The sequence below is a fragment of the Brachycentrus maculatus genome, unplaced genomic scaffold (assembly GCF_059751285.1).
Source record: "Brachycentrus maculatus isolate JH-2025_06_01 unplaced genomic scaffold, ASM5975128v1 h1tg000176l, whole genome shotgun sequence".
Classification (NCBI taxonomy): Eukaryota; Metazoa; Arthropoda; class Insecta; order Trichoptera; family Brachycentridae; genus Brachycentrus; species Brachycentrus maculatus.
The window spans coordinates 1,706,283-1,730,179 of NW_028280928.1; the positions used below are offsets into that span (position 1 = coordinate 1,706,283).

Sequence of the window (23,897 nt, forward strand, 5' to 3'; positions counted from 1 at the left end):
TCTAATTTTACAAGATTATCTATACGAAGACCAGTTTTATTTTCATGTAAAATTTCTATACCCTCAGATTTATTAAAATTATTGTCTTCAGATATAAGGTGATTAGCAAATTCAGAAAACTCATTATAAATAACGATTTGAGTGATAAATTGTAGATTGCTGCGCCAGTGTCTTTACTAAAATCACATACCTTAGTAACTTCATTGCTAACTTAGAATCATTGAACTGTTTAAATTAATGCATTTAGCGAATGGTAAGTACGTTTGTCTTCCCAGGTTCGATTCCCATATCGCTCATTTCTTTCAACAACGTCATATATTAAAAATCGTCAATTTTCAGTTGTGCATGTTCTCGGAATACCCAGAAAATGTACTATATCCCAGCAAAAGTGGCATGTTTTAATCTTAATACTAACCCACCACAGGGCAGAAAGTGTTGTTTTTGCATTTTGAAGAAAAGGTATTGTTTAATTGTTTTTTTTAAATATACGAAATATTTTTCAAACGGAGAAAAAACTTTCAGGTTTTACCTTAAAAGATCTGTTGCACAGTAAAAAGTTCATAAGTGGCTTGATATTTATTTTTAAAACTCTATCATATTCTTAAACTTTAAAAACGATCTCTTGAAAAATCTTTTTTTTAAATATATATGACGTTGTTGCAAGGAGTGAGCGATATAAGTTCTTATCCCAACTTGTACATCTCCCAAAACATACCCGTTATGAAAAACAAAAATATTTCATGGAGCCTACCTGCTTGTTTTTATTCAGAAAAATAAAAATTACACGACAAAATTCGTTTTTTCTTTATTCAAACGACTCCTTATTGGTCCAATAAAGTTCCACTTTTTGGGTAGATTGGTGATTCGATTTATTAATTAATCATGTTAATTGGTGTATTAAGCAATTAGAAACTGCTGAAATGCGAATTTTTAGATGGTCAGCTGGAGTGTTCCTTAGAGACAAAAAAAAATAGTTAACGCATTCGTGGAAGCCCGGGTGTAACAGACATCAGTAGTGAGGTATAGGAAAGGCAACTGAGATGGTATGGGCACAAAGGATGCAGAGAACATGAACATATCGTGAACAAGGCAATCGCCATGGACCTTCCTTAGAGACATTTAGAAGAAGACCAAAAAATTCATGCTGCAGAAAAATAACACGATTCGAAGGCATGGCCTAAGCGACGTTGTCCATGATAAAAATTACTGCCTTTTCAAGGGAAAAAATCTAGAAGTATGTATTGTTTAAATTTTTGTATAGTCCATATCATCTACCGTTGTTTTTTTGGTTTATTTCCTTTAAGTTTTTTTTTTTACAAATAGATTTTTCCCCATTTAATAAAAAAAATCCTCTATTTCAGGTTATTATTGCACTGTTGTGTCTGACTAAATAAATAATTTTGTAAATGCTTTTATAAACACAGAAAAAAATATTCAGTATTTATAAAACCTTTTTAATAGATTTATATTATCCACTGACACTTCGTGATGGAATCGCATTTTTAATATATTATTAGATTAAAACCAATATTTTTAGCTTTTCCACTTTATTTTTATTTGACCAGCGACCGGGTTTCGTCGTTACCGACATCATCAGACTGGTGATGTCTGTAACGACGATGACGACCAGTCTGATGATGTCGGTAACGACGAAACCCGGTCGCTGGTCAAATAAAAATGATGTGGAAAAGCTAAAATTATTGGTTTTAATCTAATAATATATTATTTATAAAACCAAAATACCGACAGCTTTCTGAACGAGTTTGAGGGTTGATCTTTGCATCAATGCCATTTTCACACTCTAAAAAATATATATACAACATTTTAGGTGTGCCCAAATCCTTGTTCACAAATCTGGGTATTTCTACATAGGAGTTATTTTTACATGTTATTATATCTCGACAAAAATGAACACGAATGGAAATTAAGGTGTTTACAGAGCTTACGACCTGGTTCGAGTGATCATTTTATACACGTGTAACATTCACCATTCTACCCATGATCGACAACCACACTATTCAAATTTTCGGAACTCATACTTGTATATTTTGTATATTGAAAGTATTGTTTTATTACTATACTTTGAGTATGGTAATATAATAATACTCTCCTTATCAATAACACTTCGAAACATCACTTATCATACATTTGTCGTATAATTCTCACGTCGCTTCCACGGTTATAAACCCTTTAAATACGTTGTAAATTGTTTACAATAAATATTTATAGTAAATATTGTAAATACCCTGAAAGACTTAAACATATTTTTAAACATATTTTTGTAAATTTAACCTATTGTTAACTTTGTGGTATGGTAATATAACACTCTCCTTAACATTCGTCGTTTACTTTACGTAATACCACTTAGACTTACAAGTTATTCTTCTTTTATTTTGAGATGTTAAAATCTAAAATATATCCTTTACAAATAATTCTATCTTTTTCAGCGTTGGTGCCTTTTTTCATTCCATCACAATGTGGCAAGAAACTCCTGCTGTTATTTAATTTCACCTTTAGATTCCACCAGAAATCTAATAAGGGCAAAGAACGGTGGGTGTGTTCCACACACCAGAATAAGGGATGTAAAGCTGTCGCGTTCATACAAGACGGAATGGTTTCATCTGCAGGCAATTTACACAATCACCCCCCTCATAAGTTCCATGTCAGTGCGTCCGGACAGTATGTTAAATTATAAATTGTCAAGCATATTTATTAAAAATTGCATTATTTTTTTTTAAATTGTTTAAATCACTATTTCTCAAAATGGTGACACGTGTTTCGATGCGTTCATTTTCAAACACCGTGCAAATGGTGTTAAAATGATATGGAATGATCACGTGTCACAATAGATTTTAAGAAATAGTGATATTCACCAAGTAAAACTTTGATTCAAACTGATAGGCAATGTGTGGCATTTGAATCAATCAATGAAATAATTCAGATATCGACTATGCCAAAGCAAATTATGTAATTTGAAATTTAAATAAAATAAAAATATACATTTACGAAAACAACAAATTATTCATATGTGAATTTGAACATTTGAAAATAAAAAAGCTTAATTTTCATTTAAGTTTTCGAGTCTTAGAATTATTGCCACATAGCTTAGTTATAGTTTTTAAAATTTAAATAAATGAAAATTTATTTTAAAAAAAATTACGTGGTAAATAAAGTATTTCTTAAAATTCATTGTGACACGTGTTCATGGATTCCACATAAAAGATGCGGGATTCGTCGAAACGTTTCACACTAGATAAGTATTATGAAAAAGTGGTATTTTCCAAGTGAAATTTAAAGTAAAAATGTATAGATATACTTCATTATAAAATGACTGCCGAATAAATCAATGAAATGAAATAAAAGTATTTTTTTTCGGATATTTGTGTATGAAATCGGTGTTCCATTGGTATACATTGCATTATTACATACATACATACATTGGATTGTTAATTGTATTCTACATACGTGTCAAATATTTCAAAATCGTCTTGGTTGAATGTTCAATTCTTAAGTTAAAACCGGTTTTTATTTTATCCTTGTTGTCGATTGTACACAAAAACATATTTTTAATGTTTTGTTTTTGATTATGTTAAATGACTTAAAAAATTGTTTCTTGCAATAAATTGCGTGTTTCCTAAAGATGATCACTCGAATAGGGGATCACATTTATAGGGAAACAAGATTTATCTGACTTATGGAATATAATAAAATAACAACCATGTAGTTTTTCCACATTAATTTTATTTGTCCAGCGACCGGGTTCCGTCGTAACCGAGATCATTAGACTAGTGATATCGGTTACAACGATACCCGGTCACTGGTTAAATAAAATTAACATAGAAAAAACTACATAGTTGTTATTTTATTCTTTAAAATGCAGTTCCACCAAGAAATGTAATTATGTATGTACAAGGCATAAAAAAATTCTCACATTATATTTTTTATCGTTATTCGTTCAAAACGCGGTTTAAAAAAAATATTATTATGTAATATGGTTACAAAAGTTTTTATTTTAATTTTAATTCGTTTTCTAAACATTTTTACTTACAATCTAAAAATAATAAGCGCAGTTCTCACCAATAAAGAGACCGACCTCTTGTGCTTGGAGAGGGACTTACCCTTGTTAGTTAGGTTTGTTGGTAATACAATTTATTTTTATAATTTATTTTTCGTGTTTTTCCTTTTTTTCTTTCTTAGATTAACATATCGCTCGCTCCTTATTGTTGTTGAAAGGAGTGAGTGATAAATAAAATTAATTAAATTTATTTTTAAGCATTTTAATGTCTTCAATTTTTTTGTGTCTGTAGGAAGGTTGTTGAAGTACTTAGTTCCCTTGTATTTATTTAGATTGGCAGTGACAGTTATATTGAAAGCTTTTCAATATAAATTCACAGTAAAATCGGAATAAAATTTAATTTTTTTCACATTTTCAATAAATTACGTAACTTCAAAAAAAAACTTTGCTTTGCAAGAGCAGATCTGTCAGGAAGCCTAGATGCTTCTGTATCAGAACTGGGAATGCGGTGGGACAGCTTTCAAAAGTAATAATATTTATAAAAATTTACAGTTTATAGTTTAAAATACTTCTAAAATAGTTCTATTGGAATTGTTTGGTATTGTAAAGTCAGTGCATTTTAGTATTGTAAAGTCAGTGTCAGTGTTTGGTGTTGTTATATCTTGGAATGTTGAAAAAGAATCTAATTCTGATTGAAATTGTTGCAGGTGATATGCCGTATTTCATTCCATCAAGATCTGGCAAAAAACATCTGCTGTTTAACAGTTTCACATATAGATTCCACCTTATGTCAGCTAATGGCAAGGAACGCTGGGTGTGTTCCAAACAACAGGTGACCGGCTGTAAAGCTGTTGTATTCATAGCGAGTGGTGTCATTATATTTACGACAAATTTTCACAATCACAACCCGCCCAATATCTGCGTCACTCTGCGTCACTGAATCTGGAAAATATATTAAATTTTAACTACTACTACTACTACTACTACTACTACCATCACGCCGTTTCCCCGCAGGGGTAGGCAGAGAGGATGGAACGCCACACTCTTCTGTCCTGACATACACTCCTCGCCTCCTTCACATCCATACATCTAGTCATACATGCCCTTTTGACACCGCCAGATTTTAAGTTTTAAAGTGTCGCATAAATCGCCTCTTCGCATTAAAACTGTATAACTTAAAAAAATTAATAAACCACTTTATGAGTTTTATTTCTTAAACACAACTAGTTTCGAAAACTAACTTGTTTTCATCTATAGGTGAAAATTTAAACTAACAAGCAAAAAATATTTAGGTTTATATATATAGTGGTTGAAAGGATAATAAATAGAGGGGGGGGGGGTTAAGAAACAGGAATTATTTGTAAAAGGATATAATAATGGTGACGTATTTTTGAAACAGAATATTATTGATAAAAAGTTTTATTAGAATTAAAAATTTTGTTGTTCAAAATTTTCTAAATTTTTCATTACTTGACTTTTATTTAAAACTATATAATCTCAAAAATTATTAACTTTACAGGAGAGCGTTTTAAAGGTTTAACGTGTAATATTTTTTAATAATAATGATATTTACAACATTTTATTTTTTGCTAGTTATATTATATCTCTTTCAAAGTAAGATAAAATTACATATTTATTTTGTTATATAGTACCTGAAACGTAGGTCAGAAAAAGAATCGTTTTGAGTTTTAAAACTTTTCCATATAAAATGTTGCCTAATTTTTACGATTTAATTTGAACAAGAATATGTAAGATATAAGATATATCACTATAAATTTATCGTGATTTTTAAACAAAGTTACATTTAATGTAAAAATAAAGGTTCAAATGTAAAAATGTATTTAAAATAAATATTTGTAAGCATTGTATAAATGTATAAATAAATGTTAAAAGGTATAACTTTGTATTAATGTCAGACCGTAACAATTTCATTTTTATCTACATTTGACCTGATGATGGAATTTCAATTGCAATAACCTACATTGATGATGAAATAAGGAAAGAATGTAAGGCTGAGATAAGCATTATCGATAAAATTAAGAAAGGTGTGTTGAGATGGTTTGGACATGTGGAGCGTATGAGTGAAGAAAGAACGGTTAAACAAATTTATGGGGCGAATGTAGTTGGAAAAAGAAGCAGAGGACGACCGAGGAAAACTTGGCACAATCAGGTATGTCAAATACTTGAAAGCGGCCAGGTCAGGAGTCGTAATAATCGTCGGGTATGTATGAGGAGATGCATGAATGTAGAAGAGGCAAAGAATGTTTGCAAAGACAGAGTGGTGTGGCGTTCGATTCTCTCTGCCTACCCCTGCGGGGAAGCGGCGTGATGGTTAGTTAGTTATAACCTACATTTGACCATCAGGTAAAATGCATCAGATGGAATTTCCTTAAGTAACAATTTTTTTTATCTGCATTTGACCTGATGATGGAATGATTATTCCGAAGCCGGTAGTCACGAAGTACTGTTTTTAAAGTGGTATTACATAAAGTGAACGATGAATGTGAAGGAGAGTGCTATCTTTTTACCTCTATATGATTTTTAATCCTTTTAGGGAAATTGATACTCACGCCCAAAGGGATCAGTCTTTTAATGGTGAACCGATACACCTACTCTAAAGACAGGTCTCATAAAATGTCACAAAGCTTCCGATGGGTTTGTTCTCAACAGCGTTCAAAGCGATGTAAGGCCGCTGTTCACTACGTCGAGGGACAGATCATCAGGACCTATTCTCAACACTTTCACCCACCTCCAAACTACTATGTTAATGATGATGGTGTTTATATAAAATGTCCATAATTTTTTTTTTGACATCTCAACATAGATGAAGAAAAATATGGAAGTCTTGGGCATTGACGGGGCTTACGACCGTCTCTAGTTAAAGCCAATGTACGCAACTGTCTGTTGAAGCACAATGTCAAGATATCTAATATTTTTTGATATCTTAACATAGATGAAGAAGAATATGAAAGTCTGGGCATTAACGGGGCTAGAGACCGTCATTGGCTGGTTTAAGTGATAACACTCGCGTAACATTAGTCAATTCTACATATGATTGACAACCACACTACTCAAATTCTTGGAAGTTCTATATATATGATCCAATTTCAATAACCTTTTACATTATACAAGTATAATATATTTATATACGGTGCATCAATAAAATACTATTTTATTTAAAAAAAAAGTACATCTAACTTTCAATCTTAAAAATATAGTATACATTCATTTTAGTATTGTTGACGTAAAATACAATGACCCGTTGAGAATTTTAGTAATATATTGATTTATTGTCTTTTAAGATTTGCAAAATTTTGTATTTCTAAATCGCACGTTATGTTTTTGAGTAAATAAAATGTCTGCATTCAATAAAACCTTGTCTTTTTTTTCACCTTTCTTAAGAAAATCACCCTCATAATTGCCAAAGCGGAAAAATTTGGTGGGAATATATACATATATATATATATATATATATATATATAACGTGGTAATATTTTCCTTTTGAAAATTAAGTGTAAATAATATGTAAAGTGGGTGTATAATAATAAAATAAACAATGTGTTGCTTTGTAATTAAAGTTTATAATTAAAGTTTATTCTTAATTTATCTTTATAATAATTTTTATATCTATCTATCTATCTATCTATCTGATTCTGACATTTAATAATATTATCGGAAGTCTTTTGTTTTATTCTGAGCTGGAACTGTTTTGTGTAGGTACTATTTTTAAGTACTTAATAAAATGTATAGGTAGGTACCTAGTTATTTTATTACATCTCCCCCCTTGGGGATGAAAATTCATAGTAAAATTTTCACTCGTCCTCCGGATCATCTTCTTGTAGTGAATGGACTGGTATAAGTTTAGTGATATGATAATTTTTTTTTTCTTTCTTTCTTTTTTCCTTCTTTTTTTCTTTCTTTTTTTTCTTTCTTGTTTTTTTTTTCTTTCTTTCTTTTTTTTTCTTTTTTCCGTTCTTTTTTTCTTTCTTTTTTTTTTTTTTTATTTTTTTTATTTTTTTTCTTCTTCTTGACCCTTTTAAAGTAGACACAGTTTTTTTTCAATCCATTTGTTTTTTTCTTTTGAATTCCTTCATTTTTATTCTGATCTCTTAAAGTATCTTCTAATTTAACCAAATTTATAACTTTTAATTGTTCATCTGCATTTTCATTCGATTTTAATACTGGATTCCTGCTTAGACAATCTACTTCTAAATTCTTCTTTCCTGGAGTATATTTTATTTTATCTTTCGTAGAAGTTTTTTCTACTTTATTTTTATTTTTATTTTTCAAGCACTGTTTCTGTGTTATTTGTATGTCTTCATTTTTATTCTGATCTTTTAAAATATCTTCTAATTTAACCAAATTTACAACTTTTAATTGTTCATTTGCATTTTCCTTCGATTCTAATACTGGATTCCTGCTCACACAATCTGCTTCGAAATTCTTCTTTTCTGGGGTATATTTTATTTTATATTTTGTAGAAATTTTTTTCACATTATTTTTATTTTCATTCTTCAAGCACTGTTTCTGTGTAATTTGTAAATCTTCATTTTTATTAATCTTATCATCCTCCTTTGTTTTAAACCAGCACGTTGCTTCAGAGTGATATCGAGTTCCCTTATTTAAATTTTCACAAATCTTACATGGACTTTTATCTTTAATTTTATCACTAGTTCTTAGATTTCCACGTCTTCTTTGATTATCTTCTAATCGTTTTCTTTGATCATCTTCTAATTTTTCTCTCTCACTCCGAACATATTGTAGTAATTGTTTTAATACATCTAATGTTTCATAATCCATTTCCATTTAACAAAATTGTCGTTTTATAACGTGGTAATATTTTCCTTTTGAAAATTAAGTGTAAATAATATGTAAAGTGGGTGTATAATAATAAAATAAACAATGTGTTGCTTTGTAATTAAAGTTTATAATTAAAGTTTATTCTTAATTTATCTTTATAATAATTTTTATATCTATCTATCTATCTATCTATCTGATTCTGACATTTAATAATATTATCGGAAGTCTTTTGTTTTATTCTGAGCTGGAACTGTTTTGTGTAGGTACTATTTTTAAGTACTTAATAAAATGTATAGGTAGGTACCTAGTTATTTTATTACATATATATATATATATATATATATATATATATATATATATATATATATATATATATATATATATATATATATATATATATATATATATATATATATATATATATATATATATATATATATATATATATATATATATATATATATATATATATATATATATATATATATATATATATATATATATATATATATATATATATATATATATATAATATATATATATATATATATATATATATATTATTAAGAGAGCGCAAGGCTGTTGTTGCTGTTTTTTGTTTGCTTAAATTATAAATATGCTAATTTTTATTCATCTGCTTCTGCAGTTTATATTGTTTTCAGTAATTTTCTTTAACATATGTATTTTCATTGCAGTTCTCCATCGTGCCACTTTTATGCCATCTAAGTTGGGAAAAAAACTTCTGTTTTCGGAAAATCACACGTACAGTTTCCACGTGAGGACTTCCAAAGGTCAAGAAAGGTGGAAATGCTCTCACCAATATAAAGGGTGCAAAGCTGTAGCTTTTGTACATAACGGCTACATAATTCATAAGAAAAATCCCCATAATCATTATCCTCCAACGTACTTTATTGCAGCGAATGGGGAACATGTTAAAATATCGGATCGTTCAATGGACGGTTTCCCTCAGCAGGCAGGAAACAACGTGCTGTTTTAAAACTAAAACAAAATTTTACGAGATCTTCGATACAGATGTAGTTTACAGTGGAACCTCTCATAACGAGTAATTCGCATAACGAGAAGTGTGAAAAAGTTGGTCCCTTAACGAGCGTCATTTCGCATGAGTTACAGAGAAAGGTCCCTTTTTGACGACATTCACTTGTGTGCCGGGACTTTCGCCCCAGTAAAAACAAAAAAATCTCAATATTATTTTAATATTTAAAGCACAGCTTTGTGGTAAGTCATTTTTCCTTTATTTTTTTATTTACAAAAATGTTAATAATATTAGTAAATAACCACTCACCGAGATTTTTATGTCTACCGGTTTCGAGGCGTACCGTCACCGAAAAGACATAAAAATCTAAGTAAAAGAAAAAATGTTCGCTTAACGAGTGTTATGATTTTGGAACGAATTATGCTCGTTATGAGAGGTTCCACTGTATTACGTATCCGATCGCTAACAAACTTTTATCTTCTCATTAATTTATGTTAGGATAATATAATGCGAGAAGAAGGCAGATATTATGTTTATAAGAAAAGTTATATTCGTAGTACAATAAACAAATAAGTAGGATTATGTATAAAAATGCATGGTAAGAGCGGGCAGTGATAACCAACAGTTATAATAGCGCCAGTCGTAAAAATTGTATGGTTGATTAAAGATGTATTTTGTCATATTTTTTAATAAATGTTACTCAATTAACCTTTTTTTACTTTTTATTCTTGATTCTACTCGAAGAGGTTTTTGTGTTTTATTGATATCAACAGTCATGTATGAGAAATTTACAATGTTGCACGTATTGCACGTGGCAGGAACGTTTCACATTTTCAGTACTAACTTTAGTGCTGCCATCTGTTGTTTGAGAATTATGATTTGTTGAGCACGATGAGTAGAATTGTGAATGCTACAGTGTATAAAGTGGTCCCTCGAACCAAAGTTTGATAGTTCGTAAGCCGTGTAAATACTTTGGTTTTTAATAAGATGTGTTCCAATTTTTATGTGTTGTATTTTGGTTGATACTTTTGACACGTTACTCGATATAGAGAATCTCCCAAACATTCAACATGCTTTTCCAAAATTCCTCACCATTATTGTCTATGCATGTTCCCATTAAACCAAGTCCTACCCCTAAACCTCCCTCTCTCTGGTTATTACCCTACCCACCCCTACTAAAACCGAAATATTTTTTACTCGTTAGTTTTTGTGATTGCCTGTCAGTGAAAACGTCTGCAGTTTTCATAACTAGTCGTCTGAAATAAAACTCAATTAGTAGTCTTATAAAATTAAATCAATTAGTAGTCTTATAAAAAGTGTTTAATTTTTAACAATCAACCTGTCATTCCAAAACCAACTTAATGCCAAATCAATAAATAATCTCACCTACGTTACGAAAGCATTACGATTACGGTAGTTTTATTACAGTAAACCTCCCTATAACGTTGAGATAGGGACCGCATTATCGGAGGGGAAGTTATAGGCGGGTGAATGGTTTTTAAATTGTATTTTAATTTTAAATGACTCATTTCAGTCATTTACGCTAATTAAAATGAAAAAAATACAGTTTAAAACATTAACTCCCTATAATATTTCCTAAGATAAAGGGGTACCTATCTCAACGTTGTTGAGTGTTTTACTGTATTTTATTTTATATGACATTTAAATAAAATAATATTTGTCTTATTTTTTTTGCAGATTGGGATCAATGTGTATATATTCCATCACGTTGCGGGAAGAACATTTTGCTCTTCAATAGCTATACATATTGTCTCCAGAAGACGTCCGCCAGGGGTAAAGAAAGATGGATGTGTTCTACACATCAAAATAAGGGTTGCAAAGCTGTGGTCTATATTAACAATGGATGTGTTGAATCTGTAAAAAATACACATGACCACACCCCGCTTAACAAGTTCCACATCACTGTAGACGGTCAATATGTTCGAGTGTAGTTAGGGTAATTAATTGATTTCTTAATATTATGTTTTAAAATTTGACAAAACTCTATTTGTGAATATGACGTGACGTCATAATATTCCCCTCATTTAGTATGGGTACATTTTATTTAAGAAATATATTGAAATTGGGTACATAATGTGCGAAAGAAGGTACATATATAGTTGGCAATAGGACATAAAGATCTACCAGAATATATTTTTTTTAAATAAACGCTTGTATTTTACCGCTCAATGAGTTTTATTTTATCAAACACGACTAGTTTCGAAGACCAACAAATGTTTTCATCGACAGGTGAAAAGAAAAACCATTTTTTTTAATAATCAACATGTCATTCCACAAAGTTAATGCCGAAGCAATAAATAATATAAGATCTATCAGTTTTAGTGGTGTCTTATTTAAAAATTAATGACAAGACGAATAAGACATATAAATGAACTGACAAATCTTGATTAATATATGATACTGAATTGATTGTATCTAAATACATTATTAATCCTTGCACAAAATAGGCAAGGATAATTTTATAAAATAAAAAAACTTTATTTTAACCACTTTTTATTGGTACACTTTTTCCAACCGCTTTCGACAAGAACTTTGTCATCTTCAGGGTTTATGTACTAATTCTAAAACATTGAAATACTCATAGTTAGGTTATAGTTAATTGAAGATGACAAGGTTCTTGTCGAAACCGGTTGGAATAAGTTTACCAATAAAAATTGGTTAAAACAAAGTTGTTTTATTTTATAAAATGTGCCACAAAGTATCTACGAAAAACATTCAAGAAAGAATGATTTTCTTAGGTCACTAATAAATATTTTACAAAGTGAAAAATATCACCTATTTATTCTGTTGACATCCACCAAAAGATGAAATACTCAGTACAACTTTCATATTCGAAGTACGAAATTTACCAAACTTAATGCAGGGAAGTGTAGAAAGAAGACGACGACAAGAACTGTTGGGAACAGGATGGATAAACTATTGGGGGCCAATCAGCAACCTCTCAGCATTTTCTGATTGCTGGAAGAAAACCACTTACAACTGGAGAAGGCGGACTGTTGAATGTTGTCAGGCTTTTTGTTCCACTAGAAGACCGTTTTTGTGCGGCATTTTGTGTCCTAGCTTGGTTTACCAATGTCCTAAACTCTTTTTATCATATATCGCTCACTCCTTTCAACAACGTAATATATATTTCAGGAGATCGTTTTTAAAGTTTAAAAATATAATGAAATGTATTAAAATAATTAAAAGGCCGCTTTTATTGAACTCTCTACTGTGCAACAGATATTTTAAGGTTAAACCTGAACGTTTTATCTACATTTGAAAAATATTTAGTATGCTTAAAAAAATTATTAAAAAATACCCTTTCTTCAAAATGCAAAAACTTTATTTTCTGCCCTCTAGCGGGTAAACATTAAGTTTAAAATATGCCGCTTTTTATGGGATATAGTACATTTTCTGGGCATTCCGAAAACATGCGCAACTGAAAATTGACGATTTTTGATGTGTGACGTTGTTGAAAGGAGTGAGCAATGTGATGCCACCACTCGTGAGAGTTCCTTATACAGTATCACGGATCCGACAGGTCCTTACCCAGGCTCCTGCAAAGCATCTCCAGCTGTTGAACCTTTCTGTAAGGTTCTCATATAGAGTGCATTTAAAATATATATTATTTTTGCAGCTCCTAGCCAGCCGATATTCATTCCATCTCGGTCCGGGAGAAAAATTCTATTACATAACAATTATACATACTGTTACCATCAAAAGTCTGCCAGTGGCTTGGAGAGATGGATGTGTTCTACTCATCACAGGAAAGGGTGCAAAGCTGTCGTCTCTGTTAATGATGGAATGATTCTAGAAGCGAGAAATCTTCACAACCATCAACCGAGTAACAAGTTTGTTGTCACCCCTCATGGGGAATATATTAAAATAAGATAAATGGTACTTTATCATCGGAGAGTGTTAATTTTTTTTTTGCAATACTTAAAAGGGTAATTTTACCGTTTCACTCGACTTATGGTGTTGGGCGGGAAGGGTAATTTTACCTTTTCACCCGACTCTTAAATTGCGTGTAAGTTATTTTTACGCATGACTTTTGCGGCATTTTTTTATCTCATTTCGATGTATATAGTATGGTTAAATGTTATCACTTCTTTTCAGAGATGTTTATCACTATTATGAGCGCGAATCCGCCCGCAGATAGTGTGTCAATACAATACTGTAATATAATTTTTGCAATATTATATTTTTTATACGAACGCCTCACTAAGCATAGCCCGTGACGAGACGTTCATTTACATAAATTTAAAAATTTAAGATAATGTATAATAATAATAAATAATAAAACCCTTATCCTCACCCCAATGGTGCATAGGGCACTGCGTCATATAAACGCAGTGTTATCTTGATCGTTTACACATGAAGGAAAAGTGATCAACCCTCCGCTTCTGTTACCAGTCCAGTGTAATATTAAATAAATATTACAGTGAAAAAATCACTTATATTTATTTTACCTTCCTTGGGAATCGATCCCGTGACCTCCAGAACGGTAGCCGAGCGTGCTGACCATTACACTACGGAGGCGGACGAAAATGTGTACATCTAGATAATACAAGCAATACAACACAAAACAAAGTAATATAATATAAACAAAATTATAAAAGTTTATATGAACAAAATACACATTGCAACAATAACTGTCCGCTACTGGCTTTCCTATCTCGGTGGGGTGACCAACTATATGCAACTCTTTTGTCCCATATCGAGAAGCAACTTCTTTACTTATTTTTTAGATTATTAGTATTTATTTCTGCTTTTATATAATTTAATTGTATATTTAAAAAAATGTTTTGTTTTAAAATGCTAAAAACTAAAACTTGTTTTATTTTACCACCGTATTATGTGTACTAAACTTGTTTTATTTTACCACCTGTGTTATACTTTTAAGAGTGCGTACATTACAATAATATTACAACATTTTCAGGGTGTCCAAATATTTGTTCACAAATCTGGATTATCTCCACTTATAGGAGTTTTTTGTTATATTATTTTTTGACATCTCAACAATCAACTATGTTTACATGTCTAAAAATAATATAATAATATTGATTGACTGGCGCCGTTATAGCTGCTAGTCATCTTTTACCCACTCTCAAATAAAACAAATTAAACCAGACAATTTTTTTTATTTTACTAAATAGTTTCTAAAAAAAATGTTAGTAAAAAAATCGCCAGTAAAATCCTGTGTTTTGAAACAATTACTTGTTTTAATTGAGTAATCTATTAAATATACACACACCCATACATATATAATAAATGTATATAAACACATATATGGTGTAAAAAAATACATACTAAGAAATCGCAAGTTAATATAATTTTTTTTTGTATTTTTATCACTTTTAAATATATTCTCATTGTAAACTTTATAAAATTAAACAACTTTGTTTTAACCACTTTTTTATAAACAACTATTTTTTTTTATTCACAATGAATAATTTTTTTTATTTTTTACTAACCGGTTTCGTCTTGTCAAAACCGGTAGGTTAAATTGTGTTTATAAAAAAGTGGTTAAAATAAAGTTATTTAATTTTACAAAGTTTATAAAATGTGCCACAAAGTATCTGTGGAAATCATTCAAGAAATTCCCATTGTGATTCATTTGTTTTCTTTCTCTCTTTCAACATTTTATTTTTGTACAAATTTCAAACCGTTAAAATTTTGTTTTATCGACCTGATGATGGAATGATTATTCCGAAACCAGTAGTCGTGAATTAGTGTTTATTTAAGTGGTATTACACAATGTGAACGATTAATAATAAGGAGAATGTTAATATTATTAATAAATCAACAATGAAGGCAACATATTTTTGGCACATGAATCCACTGTTCATTTGTATTCTTGCAAGAAATTGACAGTCAAAATATACATATTTTCTCTCTAAGTATATACATTTTTTTTTTAATAAATGTTTTACTTATTAAATATCACTATTTCTTAAAATCTACTATGACACGTGTTCAATGCATTCCGCATCATTTTCAAACACCGTATGATGCGGAATGCATCGAAACACGTGTCACAGTAGATTTTAAAAAATAGTGGTATTTACCATGTAAAACATTAATAAAAAATGGATACATTTTGCCACAAAGTGACTGCCGAATCAATTAATAAAATTATATACAATTGATTTGAATGTTTACAGATTGCCTTCAAGCAGTATTCATTCCATCTCGATCCGGCAAAAGAATACTACTCTATGGAGATTACACGTATGGTTATCAAAAAAAATATGCCAGTGGAACTGAGAGATGGATGTGCTCTACTCACCAGAAGAAAGGTTGCAAGGCTGTTCTCTCTGTGAGCGATGAGACGGTTCTAGAAGCGAGGAATTTCCACACTCACGAACCAATCAACAAGTTTATGGTCACCTCCGACGGCGAATATATTAAAATTTAGGAATTTTTTAAATCAATAAATATCCTAACTGTTTATCGAACCCAACCCCTTAGCTTTTCCCTCTACCCCCTTCCATTAAGGTGGAGACTGACCGGAGCATTTCGTCGTAACGAAACGTCGTAACACCGCTCGCGGCGAGCATCAGCGAGCATCCGAAACTATGGATGGAGCGCTCGGCTCGCTGTACTGACTGCCTGAATGCTCGCATCGTAACGTGTTTACGTTACGACGAAATGCTCTTAATAATAATTCTTCTAATCCTTATCCGCACCCAATGGTGCATAGGGCACCGCACCGTATTGACGCAGTGTTATCTTGATCGATACCTACACGAAGGCAAGGTGATCACTTCTGCGCTTCAGGGACTAGTCCAGGGTAATATGAAATAAATATTAAAGTGTAAAATTACAAATATTTATTTTCAACCCCCCTGGGAATCGAACCCGGGATCTCTAGCACAGAAGCTAAATAGTAAAAAAATGAAAATAATTAATCCCTCATAATAATAACAAAAATCTTGATGATTTATATAGCGCCATTTTCGTAAAATACTACCTCAAGGGCGCTTATACAGATATGGATTATGATATGAAAATGATAATGAGAGATAAAAAAATATTAAAGAAAAACGCCTACTTTTCGTGTTTTGAATGTTTAAAATTGCCCCGGTATTCTAAAAAGTTTAATAATTTTGTGTTTTTTATTGCAAGGATATTTTTTCACAAAGTTTTAATATTAGTTATAAATTGCACAAGCGGAAGTTAGAGTGAGCACATGTTTTCGGATTGCTATTGTTTATTGTAAACACCATATTGACAAGGTTGTGGGGATGCATTTAACACGTGTTTTTTTCGAGAACAACTGCTTTCGAAAATGGTCCATTTCCGAGAAATGGAGTGCAATGCAACAAGCTAACATGAGTTGCATTGCATCATTGATGCATTTTTCTCAAATAACAACTAAACTTTAGGACATTTTTCACTTTTAACTATTTCAATTCACATATCGCTCACTCCTTTCAAGAACGTCATAAATCAAAAATCGTCAATTTTCAGTTGTGCATGTTTTCGAAATGCCCAGAAAATGTACTATATCCCAGCAAAAAAGGCATATTTTTAACTTAATATTTACCTGCTACAGGGCAGAAAATGTTGTTTTTGCATTTTGAAGAAAATGTACTGTTTAATTATTTTTTTAAATATACTAAATATTTTTCAAATGGAGAAAAAACCTTCATGTTTTACCTAAAAAAGATCTGTTGCACAGTAAAAAGTTCAATAAGTGGCTTGGTATTTATTTTTATTACATTGTGTTATATTTTTAAACTTTAAAAACGTTCTCCTGAAAAATCAAGTTTTTTGGCTTAAGACGTTCTTGAAAGGAGCGAGCGATATCGCAGTATTTCTATTTATGCAAAAAAATACGGACGAGATCCAAATATCCGGATGAATCTATTTAAACTTATGGAGTAGCTTCGGCCGGCGGCTGTACAGCGCCAAGCTTAAAGACTAACCCTAAGCTCCCTTTTTCCTTTGCTTTCCGTAATATCATAAATGTCTATTTCCATAAATATTGAATAATATATGATGTAGTTGCTTAATTAATCCAACAAAAAATTGTAATTTAAGTTTTTTGAATGTTCAACCACTATCTGCACTTTGCAAACAGTTTTATAAGGTATCAAACCTTTTGACCAATATCACTAATGTGTTTTTGGTTGGTTGAAAGATATTGGTTTTAAGCAAATGTGCGTATTTCTTTTCTACATATGAGATTTAAATAAATAAATTGACAATGTCATTCAAAAAAGCTACCCTGTTTTTATATTCCTGTGAGATTAGCAGATTTGTTTGTGTAGTAAAACCTCGATATAACGGATCTCCATTTAACGAACTTTGCATATAACGGACAGAAAAATAGGTCAAATAAATAAAACTAAAAAAAGTTCCTTATAGTATTACAAATGTTTAAATTCAAGTGTCGCCGCATGTTAACAATATTTAGCGGCCATGTTGATCACAAATTATCTCTCAAAATTTTAAAAGTGCAAATAAAACTGGATTCCTTTTTCGAAGCAGAATTACCGAAAGCAAACGCGTCGATGTCAAACAGCAACGTCACTTAACGAGTGCTCGAAGGCAGTAAATATAATTTTGTGTTTTGTATTGTTTCTTTATATCTCAAAACAGTGTTTATTTTTTTATAACTTTAGGATGAAACGGATATCCCCTCCGCCCAATAAGTTCGTTATATCGAGGTCTTACTGAACTACAATTATTTTATTTTTATATATGTATGTTTGAAGAATTTACATGTAGTATAAACTGGGGTTTTGAGACAAGATCAAGGTCATATTATGTTATATTAATAAGTCATATAATAATAAAATAAAACAAGTCGATTCCATCAACCCTTATATTTGTGCTTCTCCTCATAAAAGTATTTTAAATTGGATTCATGTTTTGATACAAATAAATATAAATGTGAATTTAAGCAAATGTTTTTTTTGTTGTCGTGAAATTCCAAATGGTTTATTTGCTGAATAATAAAGAGATCATCAGACGACTAATGTACTGGGTGAGTGTTTTTTTTAAAAATTTATTTATACATAAATTTTTTTTATATAAGTTGCCATAGAAAACTCTCCTTGCCTATTATGTACAAGGATTAATATCATATTTAGTTTATACGTCTTAAAAATGATAGTGGATGTCTTTAGTCCATAATAAATCAATAAAGTTGATCCCTAAAACAATACAAAAGATACAACAATACAATAGACACAATGGATCCAATATTTTATATCGCGTCGTAGGTTTAGTAAATGGCCCGAAAACAATATTCAGCTTGATGCTCTTTTTCAACGCAAAATTCTGTACACAGATGACGCACAGTTTTCTTCTATGTCGATAAGCAGAATTGTAGGTCTTGGATTTGATAAAACCCAGAAGCTTTTGTCAAGACGCCCTTACATGTATTAAAAGTCACTATTTGGTGTGCTTTATATACAGGTGGAATCATAGGCCCATACATTTTTAAATACGATGCCGGCAAGAATATTACGGTCAATTGAGAGCGCTACAGAACCATGATTACTGAGTTATTCGTGCCTCAGCTGAATGACATTGATGTGATAGAGCTGTGGTTTCAACACGATGGCGCAATACGCCAAACGGCGGGTGCCACCATAAATTTACTGGTGAATTTGTTTACCTCTAAAAAAAACTCTTTTTCTTCATTTTTTATAAATTTCTTAATGTTTACAGATCCCCGTTACGCAATATTCGTTCCATCCCGATCTGGCAAGAAAATACTTCTTTATCAAAATTACACTTATTGTTACCAAAAGAAATCTTTCATTGGCAAGGAGAGATGGACGTGTTCGACGAATCATTCAAAAGGGTGTAAAGCAGTCCTCTTCGTCAATAAGGGGGTGATAGTATCAGTAAAGAATTTTCATAATCATGAACCCATCAACAGGTATATCGTCACTTCTGATGGCCAATATGTTAGAATGTAAAGATTCAGTTTTGTAAAAATCTAAATATTTTTCTAATGTATTTATTAAATTGTTATTTGTGGATATTAGTGTTATATTATATATTGCGGTATTTAATGTTCCTACTTAATTTTTGACCTTGCAACGAAAAATCCATAAAAATGGAAATGACCAACTTTTCACCCCAATTCTGCTTATTGACTTCTTCATCTCCATCTTCAGGTTTAACTTCAGGTGTACACTAAACTTAATAATAAATATTTATATATATATATATATATATATATATATATATATATATATATATATATATATATATATATATATATATATATATATATATATATATATATATATATATATATATATATATATTATATATATATATATATATATATATATATATATATATATATATATATATATATATATATATATATATATATATATATATTTATATGTATTTATAAATATATATATATATATATATATATATATATATATATTTATATATATATATAAATATATATATATATATATATATATATATATATATATATATATATATATATATATATATATATATATATTTATATGTATATATATGTAATAAAATAACTAGGTACCTACCTATACATTTTATTAAGTACTTACAAAAAGTACCTACATATTATAAAACAGTTCTACCACAGATGTCGCATGCGTCGCACAGAATTAAACAAAAGACTTCCGATAATATTGTTAACTGTCAGAATCAGATAGATAGATAGATAGATAGATATAAAAATTTTTATAAAGATAAATTAAGAATAAACTTTAATTACAAAGCAACACATTGTTTATTTTATTATTATACACCCACTTTACATATTATTTACACTTAATTTTCAAAAGGAAAATATTACCACGTTATAAAACGACAATTTTGTTAATTGGAAATGGATTATGAAACATTAGATGTATTAAAACAATTACTACAATATGTTCGGAGTGAGAGAGAAAAATTAGAAGATGATCAAAGAAAACGATTAGAAGATAATCAAAGAAGACGTGGAAATCTAAGAACTAGTGATAAAATTAAAGATAAAAGTCCATGTAAGATTTGTGAAAATTTAAATAAGGGAACTCGATATCACCCTGAAGCAAAGTGCTGGTTTAAAACAAAGGAGGATGATAAGATTAATAATAAAAATGAAGATTTACAAATTACACAGAAACAGTGCTTGAAGAATGAAAATAAAAATAATGTGGAAAAAATTTCTACAAAATATAAAATAAAATATACTCCAGAAAAGAAGAATTTCGAAGCAGATTGTATGATCAGGAATCCAGTATTAGAATCGAAGGAAAATGCAAATGAACAATTAAAAGTTGTAAATTTGGTTAAATTAGAAGATATTTTAAAAGATCAGAATTAAAATGAAGACATACAAATAACACAGAAACAGTGCTTGAAAAATGAAAATAAAAATAAAGTAGAAAAAACTTCTACGAAAGATAAAATAAAATATTCTCCAGGAAAGAAGAATTTAGAAGTAGATTGTCTAAGCAGGAATCCAGTATTAAACTCGAATGAAAATGCAGATGAACAATTAAAAGTTGTAAATTTGGTTATAATAGAAGATACTTTAAGAGATCTGAATAAAAATGAAGGAATTCTAAAGAAAAAAACAAATGGATTGAAAAAAACTGTGTCTACTTTAAAAGGGTCAAGAAAAAAAAAATACAAAAAAAAAGAAAGAAAAAAAAAAGAACGGAAAAAAGGAAAAAAAAAGAAAGAAAGAAAAAAAAACAAGAAAGAAAAAAAAGAAAGAAAAAAAAGAAGGAAAAAGGATAGAAAGAAAAAAAAAAAAAAAACTTTATCATATCACTAAGCTTATACCAGTCCCTTCACTACAAGAAGATGATACGGAGGACGAGTGAAAATTTTACTATTAATTTTCATCCCCAAGGGGGGAGATGTAATAAAATAACTAGGTACCTACCTATACATTTTATTAAGTACTTACAAAAAGTACCTACATATTATAAAACAGTTCTACCACAGATGTCGCATGCGTCGCACAGAATTAAACAAAAGACTTCCGATAATATTGTTAACTGTCAGAATCAGATAGATAGATAGATAGATAGACATAAAAATTTTTATAAAGATAAATTAAGAATAAACTTTAATTACAAAGCAACACATTGTTTATTTTATTATTATACACCCACTTTACATATTATTTACACTTAATTTTCAAAAGGAAAATATTACCACGTTATATATATATATATATATATATATATATATATATATATATATATATATATATATATATATATATATATATATATATATATATATATATATATATATATATATATATATATATAAACTCAAGTGGTAAAAAAAACATGTGTTTTTCTTTTATTATACTATCATGTCTTACAACGAAGTGAATTCCGAATCGATAAATAAAATATGTATACAAATATCAATACATTCTTACAGTTTTTGAAGATGCAGTTTATATCCCTTCGAGATGTGGCATGAAGCTCTTGGTCCTGAACAACTACACGTATTGTTACCATCGGACTTCCAGCAAGGGCGTGGAGAGGTGGAGATGCTCTACAAACCAGTACAAGGGCTGTAAGGCCGCTGTGTCCATTATCGATGAACATGTTACATATATACAGCGTGTGCATAATCACAATTCTGTTAGAAGGTTTCACATCACTTCTGACGGGCAATATATTAGAATATAAAGGAAACAATTTATCAAAGTAATCTTTAAAAAAAATTGTCATCTCTTCAAAGATGAAGATGAATATGGAAGTCTGCATAAGATTTACAGCGCTTACAACCGTCATAGGCTGGTTTGAGTTATCACTTAACACACGTGTAACATTCACCGATTCTACTCATGATTGACAACCACACTACTCAAAATTATTGGTAAAACCCCTAGATATATTCATAGTGAAGCTGCAGACATTTTTTCCAACTCCCTATCTGCCTATAAACAAGCTTTACGCAATAGTTTTCTGTCAGCTAGACCATTCATGTAATTTTTGTAATGCAGATCATACTTTCTTGTTATTTTATGTATCTGAATGTTCTTATGTTATACTTTATACAACTCTCTATGTTTTTGTAACATATAACAACTGTATATTTTTTCGTAACTTGAATTTTTACTTGTAAAAGCCCTCCTGGCGTTTGTGTGAGTAAATAAATAAATAAATATTGATCAAACTCGTGACACAGTTCACGTGAGATCACTACCGACATCTATGTTAGATGTAGATGCCTGTTAATGCCCAGACTTCCGTATTCTTCTACATCTTTATTGAGACGTATTTTTTTCATAAAATAATTCGTAAGCGGAGATAATCCAGATTTGTGTAAGTATTTGGACACACTCAAAATATTGTAAATAAAAAATGTTATTTATAGATTTTGCGTTTTATTTGTAGAATTCCATTTTAATTTATAAATTAAATATTAAAATCATACACTGATTTTCAGAGTCTACTTAATTGTTTTTTTTTAATAAAAAGAAATTACAACTAGGCTTTGTTATGCTATTTTCTAACTAATGTTTAAAGACGTTAGTTTTCAAACTTTTTTTTTAGTTTTGCAAACTAATGTTTGAATGAAATTAATGTTTAAAGACATTAGTTTTTAGACTACTGTGAAAATTAAATAGACTGGTAGCTGTATAAGGACCCTCAGTATGGATTTTTTTTTTATAAACTTCCATAAGAACATGAACAATTATGTGTTAACGTTATGTTTCCTATTTATCAATCTTCGCTGAAACATATTTAGCTTAAGCGCTTCCAGCTTGAGTATAAAAATTTTGCTTATGAAAATATGATTTGTTTCTTCAGGCATACTAAGTCAGCCATATTTTGTTTTCAAAAATAAATTATAAATAAACTTTGCTGTAAGTTTAACTTCATTTATGTTTATTTAAATTTTTTATAATATTTCAAATATACGCTCATTTGAAGTACCCTACAATACTCATAAGTTATGTTGGATTATTTTCTCTTCACATGTAAAATAAACTATTTTGTATTGTTTTCTTTCAGGTTTCGGTCGACCTACGTTTATCCCCTCGCGTTCTGGTAGAATGCTCGTTCTTTTCAATAAATTTACTTATTCCCTCGAACGTAA

At 29.8% G+C, this 23,897-nt stretch overlaps 1 protein-coding gene across 30 annotated transcripts in view; it reads left to right on the plus strand.

Moving 5' to 3' along the window:
• LOC148308110 (uncharacterized) overlaps positions 1–23,897 on the plus strand; it is a 595,155-nt gene that overhangs the window by 390,560 nt on the left and 180,698 nt on the right. Inside the window, exon 5 of one of the 30 annotated variants that reach the window (XM_088262295.1) lies at positions 11,508–11,994. The exons of 27 other annotated variants lie outside the window; for them this stretch is intronic. In XM_088262295.1, the coding sequence (XP_088118421.1) occupies positions 11,508–11,761 (254 nt within the window). In that variant the 3' untranslated portion in view covers positions 11,762–11,994. Of the gene's footprint in view, positions 1–2,447; positions 3,363–9,510; positions 10,518–11,507; positions 11,995–23,897 lie in introns of those variants that run through there. 2 more of the 30 variants (XM_088262284.1, XM_088262302.1) reach the window with 2 other exon arrangements.